General features: G+C 41.1%; 1 protein-coding gene across 1 annotated transcript in view; it reads right to left on the bottom strand.

Moving 5' to 3' along the window:
• The window catches only part of grik3 (glutamate ionotropic receptor kainate type subunit 3), a 73,939-nt gene extending 50,363 nt beyond the window's left edge, over positions 1 to 23,576 (bottom strand). The window contains exon 1 of the mRNA XM_028424535.1: positions 23,261 to 23,576. Within this exon, the coding sequence (XP_028280336.1) occupies positions 23,261 to 23,375 (115 nt within the window). The 5' untranslated portion in view covers positions 23,376 to 23,576. The remainder of the gene's footprint in view (positions 1 to 23,260) is intronic.
• Between the last annotated feature and the right edge of the window lie 2,125 nt (positions 23,577 to 25,701).

The following is a 25,701-nucleotide window of genomic DNA, read 5'->3' as shown; positions in this document are numbered from 1 at the left end:
CCGGAAAGAGATTTATGATTGGTATGATACACAGGATGCTAAATGATCACGTTTATGCCATATGTCCTGATAAAACCTGGTGTTCATATGTTGCTCTACTGCTTTGTTCGACTATTGCGCACATTAAACGAGGTGTCTTTAACTTTAAACCTTAAGAGATACGAAGCAATTAAGCTGGCTCAGCACACACCTCTCTCCTTCTGGTGACCCACATTTAGCTTTAATATCTATTGTTAAGTTAAAGTATGAAATTTGACACTAATAGCACATTTTATTATCCTTTGAGATCATTTATGCAAAACTAAATTAAGACAGGATAATGCTTGGGGTAGCATTTACTTCACACTTAATAAGTAAGGGAAGGAAAGAGACATGCATTACCTGTATTGTCCTATATTGTGTTTTTGTCTTTTTTTGTCTTTGCAGCCAAACAGTATCAGATACTGATTAAAACTTAAGTGCTATTTTATATACTGCTATAGTTGTGAATTCTACTAAAATCAAAGGTCAATATTATTATAAAGCAGTTTAGAGGAGAATTAATTGATATGAAGCTGTTAACTCCAAAGTGAACTCTAATTATAAAAATCTACACCATAGAAACAGGAGCAACTTCAATGAAGCGACCTCAAAGGCAGGTTTTTTTTTTTATTCAGTGCTTTTTGCGAAATAGTTGAAAGAATCAGAGAGAGAGTTACTGCACCAGGTCGCTTTAATTACTGTTGAACAACAAACCCCTTTCACTGACATTTTCAACTTGAAACCCACCAAGCACATCACTGGAACAGGGAGGAGAAACACATTTGTTGCCTGTCCAGAAAAGAGAGAGGAGTAACCACAGTCCACATATCTGAATGACACAGTTTTACAAACAGCTGACTGATTTCCAAAAGAAAAACATGATATCAGAAACACTCGGAGTGATACAGCCCACTCTGCACAGGAACAAGTATATCCTTTTTACTCACACCTGCTGTCTACCTGTCAAAAGCCTTCACTGTACTGCTGGCTCTCCTCCTTCACTGCCAGCCCCCCTCACTACTCCAGCCTATTCACAATTGCAAGGCCCCCTATTGCGGCCTGTCAGATGCCAGCCTCAGACATGGTGCACCACTGCGCTGGAGTCTCTGGAGCTAACTGTCACTTATTTTTTTCCCTCTGCTTTTTCATGCAGGGAGGGAGCTAAAAGCGCAGAAACACTCTCAGAGAGGAACGATATGGCCGGAGCTGTCAGCCCGCGGTAGAAATCATTAGGCCGTACACATGTTAGGGGGCATGTAACATTTGTATTGTCAGTGATGCTGCTACAGTATGCTAAGGGAGGGATGAGAGCTGTGTGTGTGTAATATATCTGGTATATCTCTTGGATGATTTAAGTAAACTGTACGCATATAAGAATTTATTTCTTCAAAGCAAACAGCTACATTGTCTCACTAAGGAAAGTTCACCAAAACGTCTTGAAGGCATGTTTGTGTGTTTTCATCATGGTCTTGGTTTTAAAGTCCACAGCCTCTGTTTAGTTGCATCTGTATTACACCATATACGGTTAGTGGTTGGAACCTTCATTTATCCTTAACGTGGCTGAAGGAATTATAATGTTGGAGTCTGCTGGACGTTTGTTTGTTTGTTTGTTTGTTTGTTTGTTTGTTTGTTTGTTTGTGTTTAATCCAGCAAGCATTTTTGCAGCTGATTTGTGATTTATGTAAATCGACGACATCCTAGGTTTGGATGATGAGGTGAGCCTACGATGTCTCAGTAACCAAGAAGTGGCCAACACACTGTATTTAGACAACTCATGACAAACGTTTCCCTCTTGGTTTTACTGTAATGTTGGGATACTCTAATAACTAATTTTCAGTCAAAATACATTATCTTCTGAGGCAGTAAAACACATCACACTGGACTAACACAACACATTTAGGGCACTAAAAGTGCCATAACAGCATTAAAACTGTGCCTGCATTCAGTAATAGTATAACACAAGCAGTTATGTCACCTTACACAGAAGTGAGGTTGGAACTAACAAACCATCATGCAAAGAAAAATATCCAGTAAAAGCCCCGACAAACCTAATTTCCAGACAATAACACTGCCTTACTGTCCATTTGGGCCAATCCTGTGTAAATACACTGCCATAAATTCTTGCATTGGCCCTTTTCTTCATCCCTCTTGCACTTTTTCTCCCACCACTTGAGGTAAAGCTTTGTTGTACATGATATTGGGAAAGTACAGCCCAGCTGAGTTAATCTGTTTTCTGCATCAGTGACTTGCAACCATTCAACTCTCTTTTTCATTAAGTGACTGAGGGATCCTGGAGGCTGAGCGGAGCAGAGAGCAGAGCTGCTGTCAAAACACCCTGCCCAGCCATCATACACATTAGCAGGCACCCATTTTGAGAAATAACAGGGGTTGCTTACATTCGTGCCCACACATATCACATTCTTCATATGTGTTTGCAACAAGTTACCAGTTTTCCACAGCAGAGGAAAGAGTATCCTGAGGCACAAGTAATCCACAGTTTGTTTGTGTTTGGATTTTTTTTTTCTTTCTCAGTTAGAAAACTATTGTTTACAGCTTCTTAGCTTCCATAAGGTAGAAGAAGGAACAGGAGGGATCAGCGTCCCCGGCCACGAGGTGCCACCATCTCCTCTCTCCATCTGTCTGCCCACTCTTCCGGGGGCTAATTATCCTAATCCCTCGGATCCAGAATGTAGGCTGGTGGCATGCGCCTCAGTCCCAGGATGCTAGCGTTTTGCCTCCCAGTTAAAATGTGGAAATTAATTACCGCCTGCCCTGCTGCTAGTGGGAGGAGGAAGAGGAGAGGCAACCGCAGGAAGGCCTGTCCCTGGCAGGTGTAGGAGGGTGCCAGGGACTTCTCTTGAGGGTTTCATGTAGGGGCCATGACTGCAAGCTCAGTTTGTTGTGGGTGGTACCACTAGACCCCTGTTAGTCGTTTGAAGTCTCTGTAGGCACCACAAAGATATAGATATATACATGTAGAGCCGTCTTTGTTCTGACATTTAATTCATCCAAAACTATAAATGTTCAGATTTATTTGGTTGCAATTACTACAGATACATTTGTTATGGTACTTGGTGACAATGGCAAGATTAACATTTAACTTGTTAGCTTGTGAAGAGCCTCAGAGGCTCGTTGCGTTGCCTTTTTATGACTTCTTGATCGGTTTAAGTAAACTTGTGTTAAACTGAGACAGATTGATCTATCCATCCCAACTGAATCAAATTTCTTTAAAGTATTCCATACAACTGTAGTGTGGTCGCTTATATTGTCATTATTTGCCTCGGTTTAACTGAGCGTGAGCTTTATCATAGACTAAAATGCATTTTGACTTGTTTTTTTTGCATTGTGCTACAAGGCAGACGAGCGTGACTTCATTTTACCGTTCAGGAGAAACATCATCCATTGTGAAACCACCGAGGACCGTTTTCCAAATAATTTAATATGTGAGAAACATAAAAACCGATGCACATGTGCTTTCACCATTTCCTTAACACAGCTGAGTGAATGAAAAAATAACCTGCAAGATATATGAAAGCTTGCACTCTATTCCAAAACACCCACATGGCCAAATGACACAGACATACTCAGTCACACTTCTACTTTGCCAAGGGAAACGGGGTGAAAAAATACCTCCATAAAACGATATTCATAGTTGAAAAATTACCGTTCTTGGCATCCACAAAAAAATCACACTGTCTATTTTTCTCACAGGCCCCTGCACTCATTAGTAGCCCTGTAAACAAACTGATGCCAATATCGACACAATATGTGTTAGATATTCACATTCTATGCTTTTAAAGCGAAGAATCAGACCTACGGACATTCTTGCAGTGCACTCTTGATTATATCACACATACCATGTTGACTGTTCTGGCCAAATACACACCAGTATATTGTTCAACAGCTGCTGCACAGCCCTGTGTATCCATGGTGTCTAGTCTGAGTCACAGGATGCAGACTGTGGGTATACAGCCTGATATCAGCTGTAGATTTTCCAAGACTTTCCCAAGGACAAAGATCTGGAAGATGCGTGAAAGATTTATATATATAAAAAAAACAAGTGTCAGGATACTTTACCCCTTCTCTGACAGTGCCATTTCACAGTAACATAGCCTTGACAAATGTTCCAATTATCTCCACAATCGTCTGGTTGTATGAAGCTACACCAGAGGTGTCCAAATTCTCTACTCCAAAGGACAACATGTGGAGGAGCACATGGGCTAAAAACACATTGGGAAATATCTTGTTATTCTTTTAAAACAGTAACTTAATGGCTCCACCCTGACCAACATCACTGAAAGCCAGGGACCACAGGTAAATATTACATGAATGTAAATGTAACTTCTAAATAAGAGAATAGGCATGAGCCACAGTGGGCTAATATTGCCTGTGGGCCACAAAAATGTGCTGCCCCAGGCTAGACCAACTTACTAGTGAAGGTTATGTAGGGTCAGCGTAAGCATAAGCTCCTTATCTACATATATGTGTTGTATGTATTGATTTGGTGACTGCCATTATCAATGTGTTTTTTGTTGTACATATTAATCATAGCGTTTTACTACAGATTTTCACTAAAAAACATTTACATTTAGGGCATCAACGGCTTTTGGTGCTCTTAAGTATAAATAAATATTATACAAAAAATATCATTTAGCTCTACACAGATGTCTGGGAGGTATTCTGCAGTCTCCGGAAGTGTAGCTTGTGGATTGAATCAACAAATGAAAGCGAGATGGTTCCATTGTCATCAAGGACCCTTCTGCAGATTCTCTCTGCATCTTAGCGGCCTTGTGTGTGTGAGATTGTCACCAAGTACATTTTATTTGACGCAATCCGTGCCTGACCTGTGTGCCAGGTAGGTAATGGGGGTCATCGGTGAGCAGGTTGCTACGGAGATAATAAAATACCTGAAGGTGGAGAGGAGTGTGCGGTGTCAGTGGTATCATGCTCTTTCCTGTCCAGACGATGTTTTCTTCCTAACACCGAGACAGAGCTGGCTCAATTCTGTTCCTACACTGTTTATTTACTGTTGTATGTTACACCTAAATATATAAATGCTTGCAAAACATAATTTATCAATATCTGAAGTTATTATCGAGCCTGGACAGAATCTGATTCTTTATTATTAATGAGCAGATATTACTGCAGCCCAGAGAGGACTGGCTGAGCTCTCCAATTCTCCACTATAACGCAGAGATAAGCAACCGTGTGACAGGGAATGGCCCAGAGTGTGCAGGTTTTCACTCCAACCAAACACTGCACAGGGCGATTTCACTGATTAGCATGCCTTCTAGCTGACAGAAGGAACTAATTAGCGTAATCACCTGCTGTACCCCGGCACATGGTTTCCCATCACTGCTTTAAAGCGAAGCAACTTTGTTTCTCCCTGAAACAATGCTAGCTAAGTTGATTACGCCATCTAATGACCTTGATAGCGTGATGAGTGGGCCCGTGTGCATTCATGGCTTTTAGCATACTGCTGGAATCTTAACACTGCACTTGACTTCCAGATATGTGATCCCACCTTCACATATCCTCATTAGGAAGCCTTTGCTGATCATTAGTGCCCTAAGTGCCTTTAATTGATAGTCATCTCTCACAGACGACTTTCCCATTATATGCTGACTAGCCCCTGCACTTGTTAGCCCTACAATTCCCCACTCCTCCACCTTTCACCCCTAACTAGATTGCATGGTGATGCATTGAAGTGTTGTGTCATTTCTTGGAATTTGAAGCATCTCCTGCTCTGTTCTGCTGTAGGATACTGTTTACTAATAATTTTCCCACAATGCAGGACACAGCATAGTGATGGCTAAAGTCCCAACCCTCATCACTTGTATCTGTCATTAAACCCTCCATGACCACAACCATTATGTTACTGTGGTTTACTTTTGGCCTCCTGCCTCATATAAACAGTATGAAGATATATATAAGATCTTTGTCAGCCACTTAAATGGGTTGCTTGGATTGGTACAATAGACTCCTTGAAAAGCCTCTCTGTCTTAAATGATGCCATTTTAAACAAAGCACCTGTAACACTGTCATAGCACCCCCCCCCCCAATAGAATCACCTCAATATGATTAGTGTTAAAAAGTAATACTGCTGCAGTACATTTCTTTTTTTCATTACCCCACATTAAGCCAGACACAAAGTAATACATTTGCTTTTAGTGCATACAGGAGATGATATTAACATTTAAGTGGGAGGAACTAAGCTGCCATGTTGAATCAGCGTGTGGTCAGTGGGACGTGCATTAATATATGTAGTGTTTGCGGTTGGACAGTCTATTCTTGATCCAGCAGATGTGAATGCATTTATTAATCATTATCCCTATTAAAATCTGAGATATCTAAAATACCATGGAGACTAAGTCTGCGTTTGTATTTTATCTCTTTGCAAATGAATGAACAGACATCTCGGAGCAGCTCCTTTTCTTCTACAGCAGCAGGAATTTGGCAGCTAGTGTCTGACCTCCAGGCATGCTAACAGGCTAACGATACGCTAATGTGTCCCATTACGCCCGATTTGCCAGGAGGGGATTCTTTTTGTTGAGCATCACGCTGCTGGTGGATTTCAGATGGGCACTGTATAATGATGCGCGCCTTTCTTCCTGGCTCATAAAAGATACAAGAAGTAGTCCTGCTGAGAGTCATTAGGAGGGCCATTTGCACTATGCCTTTCTTATTCACATGCTTTTTTTGTGGTCTTTGAAGAGAGCCACAAGGCTATGCAGACATCATGAAAATGAAACGGGAACTGCCATCCCGGCTGGAAGTAATTCATGTGAAAGACCACTAAACATCTGTTCAGTTCTTGCAATTCTTACCAAAAAAAAAAAAGAAAAAAAACTGGCACTGGGGGTTAGTGCCTTTTAAGTAATCAAATAAATGAATAAATCATGTACTTATAAACAAACAAAAACTTCTAATTGTGTGCCAAAACTGTTTCATGCTTACATTTGCAGAGCATGAAAGACAAATTAGCATTGTGTGATGCGAATGTAGGAAGTCATATACCATTTTCTGCCTCCTCTCTCAGGCCTTCCTATTACCATTCCATCGACAAATTGAATCCAAGGCTGATTTGAATAGCACCACTGTATAACCTCTTATTTATTCATTGCTTTTCTCTCTCCTACATACTTTTAAATCTAATAATTCTTTTCTTTCAGTGCAGCCACTGCCACAAACACTGAACACCAGACAGGTCCCAATGCCTTCTGGTCCAGGAATCTCAAGCTCAATATAAAATATTCCATATGGTTATAAACTAATCATAGTCATCCTGGAGACTATTATGTCATTTGGTCATGTGATCAATGTTTTTTTACAAAAACCCTGACAGCGACTTTTCTGTTTATTTGCCCATCAGCGGCGGTTCAGCATGTTTTTTTGAATGAGGTGATATGGACAACATTGTCTATCATATATATATAGATATCATATCATTTCATACTTTACACTTTCCCTTCATTATGTGAGAAATTGGCAACAGATAGGAAGAGAGGAATACAAGACAGGGATGCGTGTATTTAAAGTATTTCTGATTCTGATTTGCCTGATCCAGTGAGGAGTTAGTTTGTAGAAAATTTTACATTTGGTGAAACAACCATAGAGACCTATAAGCATGTAGCAAAGAAATGGCTTGTTGCTATGTTTGCCTGATAAACTGTACATTCACACACTATTAACATTAAGTTAAAAAACTGTAGTGCAATCTTTACATCGACTGACCCAATCTCTCCTTTTTGAGATCTTTCAAGCTAATAAAGATTCTGACTTTTTCCTTCTTGACTGTTCTTAAGACCAGTATCTGTTATTATATTGATTAAAATACAGGGATCACAGTCTGCAGCTTATAATCGTTCTCCTGCACAACTATGAAATTTAATAAATTACACAGGTGCGTTAAACCATATTATGCCATAAATCTGTGCACTAAAACCCTGGACATTAAAGATGCTTTGAGGAAAAAGTAGGGCTTGGCAGTGAGGTTAAAAAAAAATGGGCTGACTTAAACTAAGCTGCCAAAAGATGCTGGTAATTAAAATTTAATACCTTATTTGAAGATTCCTTTTGATTCCGTTGCACCAGAGTCTTGGTAAGCAGCCCTGTGCAGTCCCAGGCTGATGGGTAATTACTCCATTACAGTGATACATCTAAAATCTGTCCACTGTTTACTCTGTGCTTGCCCTCTTACATTACGCTGTCTGCTATGCTTGACAAGAAAATTATAAAAGAGGCTGGACCAGGCAGCGGTGAGGTGTGTGTGTGTGTGTGTGTGTGTGTGTTTCTGGTGATTGCATTAAATGGGGCTATGATTTTTGCCACTGTAGAACCAATCACGTTCTTATAATGGATGACTTGTCTCACATTAATCGTTGGATGGTTTTAAAGAATATGGCTCGGAAAACACCCATGTTTTATCAGTGTGTGTGTGTGTGCGTGTGAGAGAGAGAGAGAGAGGAATGGAGCAAGAAGAGGGGTGGGTAAAGTCAGTTTAAGTTTGACTACACTGTGATCAATGCTGATCATGAACGTTGTAAGAAATTTACAGGCATCCTTTTTCAATTAAACACTGTCAGAGAGCATGACAACCATGAGGTGATATGAGGGAGAATGTAATGTTAATTAAGAAGAGAGCAGTATCACTTTTATTTGAACAAACTTTGCACTGATTGCATTGGGAGATACGCTGACATCACTCTGGCAGAAATTTAATTGAAGGTCATTTTATGATGTAGTGTTAGGTGGAGACATGCAATTATACTTTAATAATAAATATGTTGATAATGTTTACTCTGCCGCATATGTGCGGAATGATTAAGTACCAGTATGCTGGGGTGTAGGGCTTATAACAAGGTGAATCACAGCAAGTTAATAACCAGTAGCCATAACACTGACCCATCCCATCCAAACCAAATACAGTGAAGAAAACAAATGGCTTCCATATTCCTGTGACCTGAGTGGGCACACACATCTTAACTCTCTGGGCAACTTAGTCACCATGCCAACAGCAACAAACCCTATTCATCCCCATATTTATTTGTTGCTCCAGAGAGTCATGGAATTAAAATGTGTTTGGTGAATGCTAGGTAAGGCAACACTAGATGCAGTGATGCTGATCTTTTACATTATTAGGGCCAAGGCTGTAGCACATCATCACACTCAAAACTACTTTGCTTTTCAATGCCTAGAGACAAGGTCAGCCAAGTGGGTTTGCAACCAGGAGGTCACAGATGGTGCCTGAAGGAGAGCTCATATCACGTACAACACCTTCTATCTTCTATGATTTCAGAAAATGGCATAGCATTGACCACAAGTGGTGCCATGGAGCTGTGTTTTTTTTCTTTTTATTTTTAAAACAACCATTTACTGATGTTAGCTAACTTATAAGCTATGGATTAAGTGATGAATTTAACAAGTATAAAATAAATCAGATGACAGTGTGAAGACAGCTATGTTACATTCACTACAGTTGGTAAATTTGGTTTGTTCAACATCACAGAAACCATTTTTTTTCTGAATTTTGATGTCAAATTGCTATCAAAATCTGTTCTTATAGAATAGAATAGAAAAGAATCTGAGATTTAAGCCAGAATATAAAAAGTTAAAGAGATGAAGCAATTCATTTTTAGATACTTGTGAGAATATAAAAGCCTGGTTTCCAATAATGTGCATAAAAAACATGGCTGCTCATACAAGATATGAGTGCATCTTACAGTGTTTCTAACCATTTGTAGGTCTGGATTGTTTGTCTCTTAGTATTTGTGTTCTCTCTGTCACTGTGGGTGTATGTGTGGTGAAGTCTCAGCCAGCTTGTACAAGTGTGTTGTTGTTATTTAATCTTGTGCGCCTTTTGTTGCATATGGTGTGCCTACTAATATTTCACGATAATAGCTTTAAATGCAGAAATTAAGGATTTCCTTCTGCCCACTGAAATGCTATACAGCTTTTAATAAAACAATATTATAATGTAAATGGTTTTAGGAAGCATATGCTTTGCTTTAAAAGTTGACCAGAGAGGAGTCAACCTGTTTCTTAGATTTTTTTGGTCTGTTTACAGTCAAAGAGCGCTGGGTGCCTGCAGAGCCTCACCTGCACCAGCTCATCTGTTTTTTTTTTTCTTTTTTTCTTTAATGTCAGTATCCTGTACATAAGAAGCTGTCTCTGTTTTAAACACAGCATATCTATCATTTGACCTGATCCTTTCGGCCCCACCCTGGTACTCCTCTTACACGATCTGAGCACACTGCTCTGACAGGCGCTCTGCATTATATTTCTTTCCAAGCATGTTCACCGGCACCTAACTACAACTTGTCAACAAAATGACATCCCATACTTTGAAATGAGATGAGAGTATGTCTTCAGCATCGACATATTATCAGGAAGGTGTGCAGCTTTGCAAGACATTACATGTTGTTCGGCTCCTAAAGAAGGAACATGCTGAGAGCAGACAGCGGTGAGCTGTTTTGTCCAATTCCATTGTTATGACAGTGAAATTCAAACTCTACAACTACTTACCTACCTAATTTATTCTGGAATTGTTTGCTACCACAAACACTTAAGTGTAAAATGCACCTACATCTACTGAATGCTAGACAGAACAATGAACTCATATGATGAATTCACCTAGCTGCAACACAACACTATAACCAGTCCCATTGCCAGTACAAATACTGAGTAATAATAGTGATCAAGATTTCAACATTTTTCTGACTAGAACAAATTTTATAGTGCAGTTCTTCTCTTACTTTCCATTATTGCCTTTTGGTCAACCTTGGAATGAAAGCTGTGTAAGTCAAAATTATTTTTTAGAAGAAGCATTAAAATGTATCAAAACTGTGCTCTGATGTTATTGCCGTGGATTAAATAGCACACATAATGATCAAATGAATCTCAAAAGGCCTTTTAAAAGGCCAACACACTTTCAGAAAAAGCTGTAAAACTGAACACCATCCATCATTTTCATGACCTAAATCAGTGTACAAGTTAAACAGAGAAGTTTCAGAGCCAGCTTGGGGAAAATGACCACACTATGAGTTAGTGTATCTTCATCATCTTCAAACAGATCCAAACATAGGCACACAAAGAGAGGAGACATAACCCAACATGTCATTTCTATCTTGGTGAAAGCACTCTTCAGGGACCCTTGACAAAGCAGATATTTTCTCTGAGGCTTTTGGTGCATGGAAAACACCTTGACTCATTTTTTGACAGAACAAATGTGTAATGATACGACAAGCCACTCATCTGCCACAGCCCACTGCTTCTTATGTAAATGCTTGAGCCGAATATGATGGTGGATTTACTTTTGAATATAAGTCTCTTTTCCGACACTGTGCAGTCTATCACCCTGTACAAGGCTGATGCTTATTCCTATTTCATTCGAGAGCTGTGACTACATTTTCTATCAAAGCAACACCGAAGCAAAGGTCCTGTATTAGAGTTTAGGCTCAGCAAATGTGCAACAGGTAACATCACTGAAACTGTAATAGGTGAATAAAGCTTATGCGCCAAAGACAGAAGAGTGATAAGAAGGCAGTACAGAAGTGAGACATGGAAGACCGCGCTTCTCCTTTCAGCATGAGGGAAACAAATGAAGGAAAAACTCACCAACAAACACCGAGTGATTTTATTGAAGCTCAACAGTAAAAGGCCCATTGGTGAGTAAAATGTCTGGATGCGAATAAGCCTGTGGCCACAGTCACCACTTCTTTGATGGAAAACAAGATACACACTGGCATGCACTCCAATGCAATTGCACACATCACAAACAGAGGGCAAGTTATTCTACAGAACATGGAAGTTTTTAGGTGATACTGCGTAGGTGCTGTTTTTGTGTTCAACATGGGCGATAGCTTCAAGGAGCCCAAAAACCAGCAGAAAGATGTCATTTCATGTGTCTTGGTTGAGTGAGCAGCAGCTGCTAGGTTGAGTGACTGGAGGTCATTGCAGCTATCTGGTGAGTGGAAAAGCCCCACAGTGATGTGTGGACAGTGCAGTCCAGCTGGGCCTGTCACCAGTGGCATGAGCCGGATCTGTCTGTTGCCTCTGAAGTTGATTTGGTTTGCTGAACCAGACAGAAGTCTAGCCTTTTGGATTTGAAGTTACTAAGCATACTCTGAGTTAAACACAACAGGTCAGTGATGGACCTGGGACAACACATCCCTGTATGACTGGATTAGATGTCTCGTACTATCAAATCTGAGGCTGTTGGGCTGACTGTGACAACACCAAGGCCTCAATATGCTTGCTACAAAGTTGTGTACTTGTGATTGCCACGAAAGCCAGTATGGCTGGCTATAAAAATAAGTAATTAGGAGCGCTGCTGTTTTGACTGACAGATGAGAGCCACAGTTCAGCAATCAGGCTTCATTCAGCTGTACCTCTTTGCCCTATTTTTGGATGAGCTGTGAGTTGGCGAGGATGCCGAAATGGTGAAGGCTGGAAACATCTACAAATGCTTTGTTCATCTTTATGTGCGGTGCGTGACTGAAAGAGATGGGGGACTCGTTACTGTGTTGCAAGCATCATAACTGCGGCCATCACGACTAGAAAGAAAACTGCTCTGCTGAGGGTCCTAGAGAGAGAGGTTTGCTCAGCCGACCGGAGCGTACCATTGGATCTACACTCCACACTACAAAACCAGAGCCAGGATTATAAAGGATCCTCGCCAACCCAGCGACAGACTATTTCCGCTTCTACACTCAGGCAAACACTTCTGTGGCCACAAGTGCAACACAAAGAAAAAACTTTATTCGGGCTGGCGTGAGGACGAACTCTACACATTGGCATATTTCATATTTAGACACATTTCTGTGCTGTTTTGCACCAAAATGTCCTGAACCAACCCACAGCTGCCCGCAGAGTCCAAAGACTTGCTTCAAACTAATGTTACAGCTTGATTGCAGTGATGTGGGCGTAAGTCTCAACTTTAAGAAATTCAAGTGTCACCTGAAGCTAATGCCAGCGCATAAAAAATAATTAATACAGTCTAGGATTTGATAAGTTTCACACTTCAGGCAGTTCATCCACATTGGCTATATGAATCAATAACCTGGGTCAGAGCCCTCCAAGTTCTCCATTCTGACTGCTTTAACTTTCAATCATGTCTACCAACTCAATGATTATAAATGCCACAACGGTAATTCTTTCCCTATTGCTATACTAAAAAAGACATTAAACCAGTCCATTTGCAGCTGCTGCTGCTGGTGGCAGGCAGACCGAGAGCAGGAAGAAGCACCTCTTCACATAAACATTGTCCTGCTTTTCTGCAGCTGCCAATTCATTTCATCCTTGTATCCATACAATTCAGTATGCATTACTGGTATCTGTAATGGACCTTTTCATTTTTCATTTATTGTACGTTGTCACTGAGATATCAGGCCCCAGATATGACATGTTTGAAGCATGAATTCTATGCACTGCATGTCTCAAAGAGCATTACCACGTTGTTATCTGTTGGTAACATGGATCTCCTGGATGGGTGAAATTTTTATGAAACACGTCTTTCATGTGGAATCATTTCAAGTGAATACATTCTAAGAAGCAACAGGAAAAGTCATGTGGCGCATTCTTTGACACAAAGATGAGACAGCAGCACTCCGGACGCTACGGAAGAATGGGGGACAATTATGAAACACCATGCAATCAAGGGGGTCTGTGACAGGTTGAGCCGGGTCTGATGAGCCAGCGTGTCACTCCAGAGCTCCGGGGCTCTTCAGCTAATCAACCACCAAGGAGGGGCCTGAGGGGCGCGATCACTCAAGCCCTCCATCACCACGCCAGGAGGAAGGCAATCACCAGCCCATTTCCATGTGCTGTTATTCCTACTGCCACCCCCAACCTCCGACTCTCAAATCAAGGTGCACAGATGACCAGGGAAGCACTGGATGGAAGCAAAGGTGGCTGCCGGGTGCAATCAAATGAAGTGTTAAAAAGAGAGATGAAAGAAAAGAAAGAAAAAACTTTTTTGTTCCGCAAAAGGTTTGTTCAAGCCATTTAATATCTTTAAATAATCACAAATGGATTGGAAACAGATTGAATGGGGCTCAATTGCTTTCCAACCAGCAGCTTATAAGATCCCAGTGATTGGACTAGCAAATTGAAATGCAAGTCTTGTAATACAGTGCGTTCGGGAGACAGAAGGCGCACAGGTCAAGAAACGTGAGAAAATGGAGTTCTCATTTTAACCTGGCAATGGTTTAACAGAGGAAGCACACGAATGGGGCTTAAACAAAAGCATGTCTTTTACACTTTTAAAAGAACATGACTTCTGTGGTTATTCCCTGTCATAAGAGCAGGATGATGGGGAATAAGAGAGGAGAATAATAAGAGGGGTGGGGGCTCTCACTCTTATTACCATGACATGTGTAAAGTGAAACAAAAAAAAAACCTGACAGGCCAGTGACTTGATAGTTGTCATTCTAGTTAAACACAGCACATAATTGGAGGTAATATCTACTCACGCCATCTGGTTAAAGTTTGACAGTGGCTGGAAAGGCTCCCTGCACTAATAGGTTCCACTCAGAAAAGCACACAGACAACAGGCTCATCCTGTCATCTCACACTGTGACGGAATACTGACGAAGAACGTGAGGTCTCTGATCTGTCTTTGCTCGAGCTACATTATTATAGTCTTGAAATCCAAATCACATAACCTGCTGATTGTCCCCTAGCCTCCTAACCACCTCTGTAAGAGGAAAAAGAATCTTCCTTTTTCCCCCTTTGTTAAATCACTGATTATTATTACATGCTGAGGGACAGGGTACATGCATGTACAAGACAATGCTCTCTATTGAGACATTTCAGGGCATTTGCAGTGGTTAGTGTATTTAAAAAAAATTAAATTCTGGTTGCAACATAATTGATTATTTTAGTCTATGTAGAAAAAAGTCAGGAAAATCAAGATTTTTTTTTCGCAAAATTATCAAAAATAGGTACATTATTCCCCAACAAACTGATGATTAATTTATTAAAAAAAAACATCTGTGCATAATAGGAATAATGAATAAGGTTTGTTTTCTGTTGACCGGATAAAATTCCCTTCATTAATTGCTTTCTGTAACTGCTTTATTGTGATCCCCATACAAAAGAAATGGTCCTGACCACATTTGAAGTAATTACTGCTCTGGCAGACAGGCGATCCATATGTGAGCAGTGCAGAGGGAGGCTGAGCAGGACATTAACTGAACATTAATTCCGTCATGCCAGCATGATGACAATTAGTTTTAATGTGGGCAGTGTTATACATTTCTCCAAGTTACAATGAAGGTAACAAAAGCCCCTTGGTGTGAATGAAAAATACAGGAATTAGAATTTGCATAAAGTGTAAGGCAAACATGTTATTTGCTTCCATCGCTCCTGTCCAACAATTTCTGACATTTTTTAATAGACCTTTCAAGACATTTAGAATATTGACATTTCTAAACACTGTTACCTTCTACGCATTTTAATAGATTTGTAAGTCTAGACATATAATTATAGCAAAGAGGGTTTTTTTCTGAGTCACTGTTTCACATTTTGGTGTGATGGCCATGTGTGTTTATACACACACACACACATATTGCCACTGATACAGATGCTGCATGTCAAAACCAGTGTGAAGAGAAAGTGCTTCTTCGTCATGGCATTTCTGACTAAAATGGCTGGTGAGAGGAAGGACATGCATTGTTTGCTTTACCAATGAAAATATTCAGCCTAATACACTGCAGATGCCTCATTAAATTTGCATATGATTGTTGCAGCATTGCTTCAATTGATCCTTTTCATCAAACCAGATAATACTGGCTGATTGCAGATTGTTTTAGAGCAGGCACATTTCACAGTATTTTGCTCGGTCCTGGTGAAAAGCAATTAGGAGTATAAGCTCACACCTTATCCAGAAATTATTCAAGCTTCCGCCAAATTCATTCTCTTTTATTTCCTGGTTGATTAAAAACATTGACATACACAGAGGTTAATGGTTGGAAAATAGAGAATCCATATCTGTACAATGAATATTAAGGATATAATGTATAAAATGTATATATACAGGCCTATATTATAAAAACAATATACATGAATTTAAGTCAATGTTAGTATGCAGTGTAGCCACACTAAAGAGCTGAACACTGGCGGTAGGAACAAAATGCTTGAAGCTAGAAACAGCAGCACTTGAGACAGGAAAACATAATTTAGGAACAATCAGAAGCCTAATTCTTCATTAACTCTCTGAGATAGAGAATTGATTTGAACAAAAAAAACCTGCTGCTTAATCACAAGCTATAATCTCCACTAATCAGTCCAGTTTGCCAACTAAGTGGTTACTATGACAGCCATCTGTACTGCTCCAACTCTAAAAGGATGAAAACCCTGCAGGACAGTTAGTTACCATTTTTTTCTGGCTTTACATTAAAGGCCCCTAATTCATACAAGCATCACTAATAGCTTTACTAAAATGTACTGCCAGGCTCAAACCGCCCACAGTCTCTGCTGCTTCTTCTCTCTGTCAATGATAATCTCTGTCTTGTTCCATATATTTGAAGGTGGTCACATGCAGACAAGCTGTCTTCAAATGAGTCACAGGGGGAACCTTTTGTGGTTAACCGCAATGCTCTCCAGGGGCGACCTGGACAGTAGATGGGCAGCCGGTAAAACACTGCGCTCGCTGAGACGGAGGACACACCATCCCAGATTGTCTTGCCTGCACACAGCGCGAGTGCTGAGTGGAATCTTCTGGGTATTGGCTGTGTTAACTAAATTGACATTGGCTTCCAACCTCCTGGCTATCCATCAGTGGAGGGATGAACACAGAGGCTACGGAGGTAACCCTCCAGTCTTATGCACTTCCTGCGGTAGTCATCGCATTTGTTACTGCCGGGATTGGATTTTTTTTATTTTTTTTTTTTAAAAAGAAAGAAAAAAAAAGATGTGTGAGGCAGAATGTAGAAGAAAGGATCTCTGTTTCCCCCCATGATATTTTTGGTGATAGCCATTTATTTGTAGTGGTTTTGGCCTGAAGAGGTTTGTCTTATCTGTTCCTTCTCTTTCTCTCTGGGGGGAAAATAGAGGGTGAGTCTTCTCTAGCCTGCTCTCTCACAGTTGATTAGTAACTCCTGCTCTACCCCTACGCTCCAGGGATTCTATGCCAGCTCCCCTTATACATCCCCTTGTCATGCACACACTCACACTTCCACTCTTCCTCTCACTCCCTCTCTCTCCTCCTAAACACACACACACACATATCTCCCTGGAACAGCAATTTGAGGGAATCACACAACCAAGACCTGACATTTGCGGCGCACCTATAACAATGAGAGCTTGATTAAAAGGACAGAAGGAAACAGTGTCAGCCTCCATTCATTGTCCTTAGCCCAAGTTAAATAGGATTTAAACCTGTGCACTGCAGCTGATACCTTCACTGTCAGACTCTGATTGCCTTAAAGCAGTGAAAAGAAAAGGTCTTGTTATTGCAGTGCACGCGTGTGTAGCTGTATGTAACTGGCGAGTCAGAGGTGACCAAGTTTACGCAGAGCACCTGGAAATAGATAAGGATGAAGCCTATGTGGGGAGGAAAAAGCAAAGCTAATACCACTTCGGTGAATGCCATGGCGTTTGAAAGGCACAGGAATAAAGCTGCGTTTTATCTGGCTTGGGGCAACACACAAAAGAAAGCCAGCATTGCAACGTGGCGAGTTTTAAAATTGGGATCAAAAGGTTCAAGCTAATTAACCAACTAAATAAGAGTCCCCTAGCTTCATCTATGCAACCACCCTGGTTCAGTCCTCCTCTCTCCTTCCCTGCCTCCTCCCTCTCTCTCCCTTGCTGCAGTACTTTGTGTGCCTATGGTGTGTGTGCGCTTTTTTGCCAACATATATAGTGTGTCTGGAAAAGTGAAGACAAATTGCTCCCCATGCTGAAATGTAAAAAAATAATCACCAAATTACCTCCAACAAGATCATTCTAATTAACTATGTTATATTGTGAACATGACCCTGAAAGCGTAATACCCTGTGATCAAGCTTTCTTCTCAGACTGTTTTGATGTTATTCGACTTTTCTAACAGAGCCCCGAGGAGGGCTGAGATGGGAGAGTCAAACGGAAAGGACAAGGGCACATAATAAAGACAAATGGCTAGAGCATGAAATTTGATTCATTGCCTTAGTACAGACACATTCACAGGGAAATAGCCAACATTGACATGCCATGAATTCAAAACACTGTCAAATCCAAAAAGCACACGTCCTCCTATAATGACATTGAGTCCCTGAAGGGCCTGCAGGGGAACTCAGGCAATCTGTGGCCCAAATCAATCAGCTTGTTTTTGATGGACGTCTCTAATAGAGGTAGCCTGAATTGTGTTAATTTTTAACTATCACTGACTGGTTTCTGTTGAGGTAGGTTGCATTGCATAACAAGACTAAAGAAAATAAGACATATGTGTATTTTTTGTTGAGTGAATGAGTGAAATGACCCTTTAAAGCACCTGTTTTTAACTACAAAAAAATACAAATGGCAACCAATTAAAAATCAAATCAAACATGCACACAACAGCAAAATGACTGCTCAGTTTTTATTTGTATTTTTACAGCCATAAGGAGTGTGCCACCTTATTTATTTCAATAGACAGAAGCATATGCTTGCAGCAGACCTTTCACTGCAGAGCACCCACTTTGTAGTACGATATGAAAACACCATCTGGTGTGTGTGAGCAGCGGCTAGGCTACGCTAGCTGGGGCTAGATAGGGCCCTGCTGTGTCACAGGATTATCTTACTGGTTGGTAGATCCACTCTATTAGCCCCTAGTGGTTTGGATTATTGGATGATCATTACTAAGTGTGACTGAACATCGAGCTAAGTACTTGAATTTCCTAGATACAGTTCGGTTAACATTAATGTGGACACATTTTGGAGAATTATGTATTTATGGCACCTTGTCTTGGACACACACTGTTTATTTAATACTGTACACTCTGACTTGGATTAACAGCATGTGTAGTGTTTGCCGTTTTTTAATGTTCTTAATGTAAAAACAGGCCGTGCACTTCAGAAAAGACAGATTATGACACGCCTGTAGAGTGCAGAGTGCACATGTGTTTGTGGAAGGAGGATGTTCCTTTCTAATGCATCTATGCAGAATCAGACACGAAGAGAAGAGACAGCACATTCTGAGACGGGTCCTCCGCTCAACAAAACGAACATCTGCCGTTTCTCATCAGCGAGATTGAAGCTAATGATGAGCCACGAGTGTGCTGACAGAGAGAATGGAACTGGATTGTGTACAAGAGGCCCACTGAGACCAGACATATGTTTTAGAAAATGCTGGGGATGAAATATGGGTTTGTATAGTGTGCATCCGTGTGTGTGTGTGTGTGTGTGTGTGTGTGTGTGTGTGTGTGTGTGTGTGTGTGTGTGTGTGTGTGTAGCTGAGATGCCCGGGATGCGGCAGAAAAGAGCCCCCCCTCTATTTCTTTTGCAGTTCGTTTATCCATCCATGTTTATATAAGTGGATGAAGGGGAGTGTGTTAGCACAGGTAAAACAACCGTTGTATTCCTCCCATTTCAATCTGCGTTCGCTAACAGATAATGGAATTACACATCAAAGAAGCTTCTCTCTGTATCCAATTCTTCTGTGACCTCTACAAGCCTTTGTTCATATTCACCACAACAACTCCCGGCCCCAAGCCTCCGCCAGCAGGCTTCTCCCTGCTTCCTATCTCTCCGTCTTGGGGGAGATTAAATTTAGATGAGAATGAAATATTCATTTCCACTCAGCAACTGATGGCCGTCTTAATTTGATACAACTTTTGATGCAACACTTCCTCATTGTTCTTTTTCATCACCAAACACTTTTAATGTCCTCATCTTCCCACCCAGCCATGCTATCCTCCTCTGGGTAATTCTCAATACAAACCCCTCTTTGGATTTGACTTTGTTAAAAGTAGAATTGCAAAGTACCATTACAGCTTTTCCGCGCTCTCTTCAAATACGTCTGAGTCATTTCAGATGAGACATTTGCACAAACCCTGCTGAAGAAGGATCTCAGGGAGCAATGCAAGAGGAGAGTGCACTCTCCATAGCTCGCTAGAAGAGTTAATCACATGAAAAGTTCTCAGCCTGTCTCCTACCGCTGGTGCGCGGATAACAACAAGTCACTGAAGTGGCTCTGTGTTTGGAGACTGAAACGGAAAGTGGTGACCACAAAACCCCCCGATTTATCCCACTAAAGCCTCTGAGTGGTCACACTGCTTCGAGTGCAGCACATTTGTCAGCTCACATTTAAATGTTGCGTGGCTTTTTCACACGCAATAATTAAATCTGGTGTCCTGCCTGCTCAAAGCATTTTGGGAAAGCTGAATGAAAAAAAAACCTCTGACAAGGTGTGGTGGGGGGAAGCCGGGGAAATGAAATCAACATGAAATCATGAAGAAGATTGATTAACTGGCACTGATTAAGTGCTTTAAGTATTAGGTAGACAAAGTAATTGATTATTCAATAAATCCCTGTCAGGCAGTGAATAACCTCACCGAGAGAGAAAAGAGACAACAATGCAGATGAAAAGGACAATGTGTAATAATCTGTAATCTCTCGTTTTTAGTTATTCTACATGTATCCTAAATTTCCAGATTGGGCCCTGTCTGCAGAATGAAGCAAAACCTGCACACAGCCCACTGTAGTTACAAAAAAGCATTTCGTATTCAATGACATCCTTACTTTACTACATTGAATGTGTCTTTTTACCATGTTGACAAACAGATTTTTTTTTTTTTACAGACTATGCTATATTTAGGGAAAAAAAAATACATGCACATCCTTGGATTTATGAAAAGCAAGCAGAGGCGAACTAAAGAGAAGCACAGCATGTAAGAGGACAAATACAGGAGGAGCACTCTTTTATTCCCTCCAACAAATAGAAGCTGCTGAATGAGACGGAGCGACCATCTGGCCTCAACTTAGAGCAATGCACTGTAAAAGCACTAAAATCAATGGCAACAACTCCACCTTGGATGCCCACCATTACCCAGATGGTGTACTTGGAGAAGTGCAGGCCACCTAACCAAGAGCAGACACAGCACAGACAGAGAGCGCCACGCTCAAATACCACCGCCCACCACCATGAATTTCACTGGTTCGCCTGTGCTGGTAACCAGCGGCACATTAACCGTTACTTATAAGAGAGCCCTCTGTTGGCTTTAGCAGGGTGGCTGTGACACAAAACAAACGACACAGACTGGAAAAAAAGGACAAACGGTGCACTACACACCCTCTCCACACAGCACTCGTTTCCTTTCTGAAGGAGTCATTAGAATGAATGCCGACATTCTCTCATGGAGAATCTTACAGCATGTTATCTCTAATACACACACGCTGAATATTTCATACACACCCTCAAGCTTTTCTACTAGGATGGATAAAATTACGTAAATGTTATTTCATAGGGATATTGACTATACATATTTTATATAATCTGCACAGAAGCCTGGAAAAATATTAAAATTAATATACACACTTGAACAAAATCTTTGTGTAAAGACCTTTGGAATTCTTAGTTGTTTTTTGTTTTTTTGTTTGCATTGATTCAGCAACCTGCCCCTGCACATCTCCCTTCTGAGCTTGTCAAAATGCACTCACAGGACAACAACAACAAAAAAAAACCCAAACTGCTTCTGCACCGCAAGCAATGATAGATTCTATAAAAAGCAATAGTGCGACTGTAGCACATTTCAGGGTAAATTTGTCTCAGCACTTTGACATTTTCAAAAAACAAAGCCTGTCAAGTCTATTTCAGGTCTTCATTTGAGCTGCTGCCAAAGTAAAAAGAAAAAAAATAATAATAATAAAGGGGAAAGAAAATGGACCTTTGGCCAAGCAATTTCAGTTCAGATGAGTTGAAAGAGAGCCCTAGGATTTATGCAGTTTCTGAGACATCACTGAAGTCCATACACAGCGATGTCAGAAGTCATGGTTCCTCAGAGTGCAGCAGTCAATCATGGCTGGGGCCTGTGTCATGGCCACAGATGAAACCTGAGAGTAAACATTATTCCACACATCTATTGCTTTGTATTTCTGTTGGGATTAAATTCAAAATTTGGATTAAATATGCAGAAGGCCAACATTCACACGAGGTCACTGTGATAGTTGTAGCTATCCTGCATGTTGTTGCAGCCCCAGTAACTTTGAATTAGATAAATGTTTCCGCAGAGCACCCCCCCCACAGAGCCTGTCAGGAGTTATGAATTACAAAATCAGAGTGAGATGTTGGTGATTTGCAGATGTGCCATCCTAAGAGGTTTGGAAAGGTCGTTTAGAGTACAAGATGTGGAATATGTAACGTTCATCCACTTTCACCCATCACCTGGAAGACAGAAAGCCTCATGCCATTAAGATGCTCTCAGTCCCTGCCTTGTACTCCGGTTCTCGTAGTTATATGTTAATGTGGGCCAGTGCCATTTTGAGTAATTGTCCTGCATGGCACTCAGCCAAATGTCAAAAACGATTTGCCTCGTGACAAAAAACGTATTGATCTTCATTCTCTTCCTGTCTCTTGGCCGCGTAAAATATTTCATCGCATCGCCAGCCTCAGAATGACAATTCTCACATTGTTCCTGAGTGATTTGAGACAAAGCCAGCACCAAGCACAGGCTTTTTCTTAAGGCTTTGTCAAAGATGACCCATTTTAGTGCACAGTGTAACTTTGTTAGGACTGTTTTTCTTTATGCTGTTGTATCTGTTTGGCCCTCTTGTTTAAATTATTATGATTATCAGCCTGTTTTAACTTTCTGATGGAGCTGGGGTTTTTTCTGGATTTAAGGCTATGGTGTTTAATTTAACAGACTGTCCCTAAAACTTACTCTGGGGAGGCATGGCAGTGAGCCTGGTGACTCAACATGCTGGCTGTACAAAATGGAACAGACAAAGCAGAGTGCATAGAGGTCACACTACCCCACAATATTTCATTGCATGGTCTCTGAATGGACACGGCATCTCCCATTTTCTGTGAGTGTGTGTTAAAATGCACGTCTCTCCTGTTGCTTACGCGTTTTTATATAAATGAAAATTCACATCAGAGCAGACTGAGTTGAACCGTAAATGAAAGGGACTGTTCATAGATCCCAAAGTAACTGCTGCCGCCGTGAGTACACGGATGGAGACTCGCACGGTAATGCGCTGCATATGGAGCAACTTTCAAGGTTACAATATAAACGTGCGTGTGTGCGTATGAGTGAGAGGAAAATCTGTAATGTGAACAACTTACCTATTCGAATAACATGAGGCATCCCATAAGAGTACTGAATCCAAAAGAGGCACGCAATCAGCGATGCCCAGTATTCCCAAATCGCGCTCCGGGGAGACAGCCAAGTATTTCGCATGGTTGTAAAGTCGCGGGATCCACTTTTTTAAAATTCCAAAGACGAGTCAGAATTGCTCATCAAAACTGAATTCGACGAGGCATATATGGATTTTGGTGTCTGCGACAAAATCTCATTGTACTTGGTGCAACATTCTCCCAGGCTTTCTTTTATTTCTGTTTCTCACAAGTCTCAGAGCGACTCGATCAGGATGAAGCCCACAGTCCCTCACAGGCGGATCAGCTTAACACCTGCGAACGCAGGCTGCTACAATTAGCCTGCAGGAGTCTCTGTATCCCCTCCTACCGACGATGCTATCTGTCTGCTTGGCAAGTGCCACGGCAACAGCCGAGCCGGACTCCCCGCACCGCGGTGGAAGAGAAGAACTGCGCCTTTTGGGTCTCCTCGAACGATCCTGTTTGCCCGAAAGAGAAACGGTGCAGGATGAGAAGCGAGGAATTTCAACACACTTGGTGCAGTTTAATCACTCCAGTCCTTCATTCCACTTATTATAACAGTTCAGTGAAGGAAAGCCTCTCCGCGACGCTCCTCTCCAGTTACGCACGGTGATTTGAGCGAGGCTGGTTCATTAAAGAACCTCCAAATGTGCTCTCAGAAGGATCCTTGTTACACACTGTTCTTTTTACAAATCTAGCAGTTTGTGCTGGATGGAAAGGTAGCGCAGAAAGCGGTGCATCTGCGTGCGTCTGAGGACCCTCCTTCCACGGTGCCACTAGAGGCACGCGTCGTTACGCATAGTTGTCAACTATGTCCAAGAAGTGTTTTATGGAGGTGAGAGGGATCCGAACAGTCACCCGGGTCTCGCCTTGTCCAAAAAGATTCAGGTCCTACACTAACATTATAGCACAATTAATGCCTTCAGATTTTTATTATGACTTTTAGATTATTTTGTTGCCCGGTTGTATTTTATTTTTGGCACCAATACATAAATGATAATAGCCTACATTTATTTCCCTTACGCAAAAAAACAAGGAAACCCCTCAAATCAGCTTGCAGCGCCGTGAACATGATAAATTATTTGCATGAGGGAAATAAGTGTCAGCAGAGGGTTGGGCCATTGACAAAGCAGCCTTCTTATCACTGTTATTTGAGACATTCTGTCTGTGTCAATGAGAACATGAATCCTCCGTAACTGCTTGGTGCCTGTCTGGCTGTCCATTTTTCATTCTTTTCCAACAGCCGTCAAACACAAACTGCATGTTGCATATGCAGTGTCAGAGAGAGGGAGAGAGAGAGAGAGAGCTGCTCATGTCCTCTCTCTCCACTGCAGTGAATGGGGCAAAGCCGAGTTTAATATGTGGAGTTTCCTGCCTGTGATTATACTTTATGCATTTACACATAAATACATTCAAAAGACAGAAATTAACAAATGTAACTATAGATATAATAAATATTTCCCAGTATCAATCAACATTTCCTGGCAAGATATGATCACATTTTTACATCATAAAAATATATTTCATTCTAATGAGCATGTTTTACATTAATGATTTACAGTTATTCGGTATATATTCATAAAATCCCACCGCTACCTTTTTTTTTGGCGTTTAATACAGTGCTTTTGATGAGATGGTGCTGCTGCGGCTCATTGGTTTTATTTTTCTGTTTGGAATAGGGGAGAGGAATAAACTGTGCATCAGGGGGCATGCAAGCAAGAACAAGCCAGACTGACTGCCACTGCATATTCATGTCTCCCAGAGCAGATTTATCGCCTCTTGGCACAATGTAAGGACTATCAACGTGAGTTATGTGGCCCGGCTCTCGCATTATCGAGATTCATTGACTTGCTGCTCTTTCAAATACAAAATGTACACAGCTCTAGCAAACAAGACATTCTGGGTCTATGGGTGCCCTCTATAGAGAGATGGCGGTGTGTGCTCTCAATCACCTGGGTGATAACTGGAGGGAGTCAGACCACCGGGAGCAAGTGGGACAAGATCCCCACTGTGACAGAGAGGGAAACAGAAAATGTACTGTCTCACTTTACATTTTAAATAGTCGCTAAGGCACAGTGGGCATGAGTTTTTTCTGTTGTTGTTTTTTTTTTTTGCAGCATTAAATCTTCATATACAGCCATCCATTTTATCTGTCTGACATAGTAAGAAGTGCCATGTGTTAAAATGTTATATTACCTCTGCCATCATGAGAAACACTTTTCACAGACAGAGTGGAGCCAGAGCCACACTGGTGTCCCCCCACAGTCACATTGGTCATGTTATGGTGCACACACGTTTGTAAGAAGATCTTTTTATTTAGGTAAAAATGCCAATATTAAAAACATTATTGTCATATGTATCTAAGGGCTGAGGGCTGAGGGCTGACTGAA

Source organism: Parambassis ranga, chromosome 16, assembly GCF_900634625.1.
Source record: "Parambassis ranga chromosome 16, fParRan2.1, whole genome shotgun sequence".
In the NCBI taxonomy this organism is placed as follows: domain Eukaryota; kingdom Metazoa; phylum Chordata; class Actinopteri; family Ambassidae; genus Parambassis; species Parambassis ranga.
The sequence above is the reverse complement of the archived record's forward strand: the minus strand, read 5'-3'. Positions and strand labels throughout refer to the sequence as shown.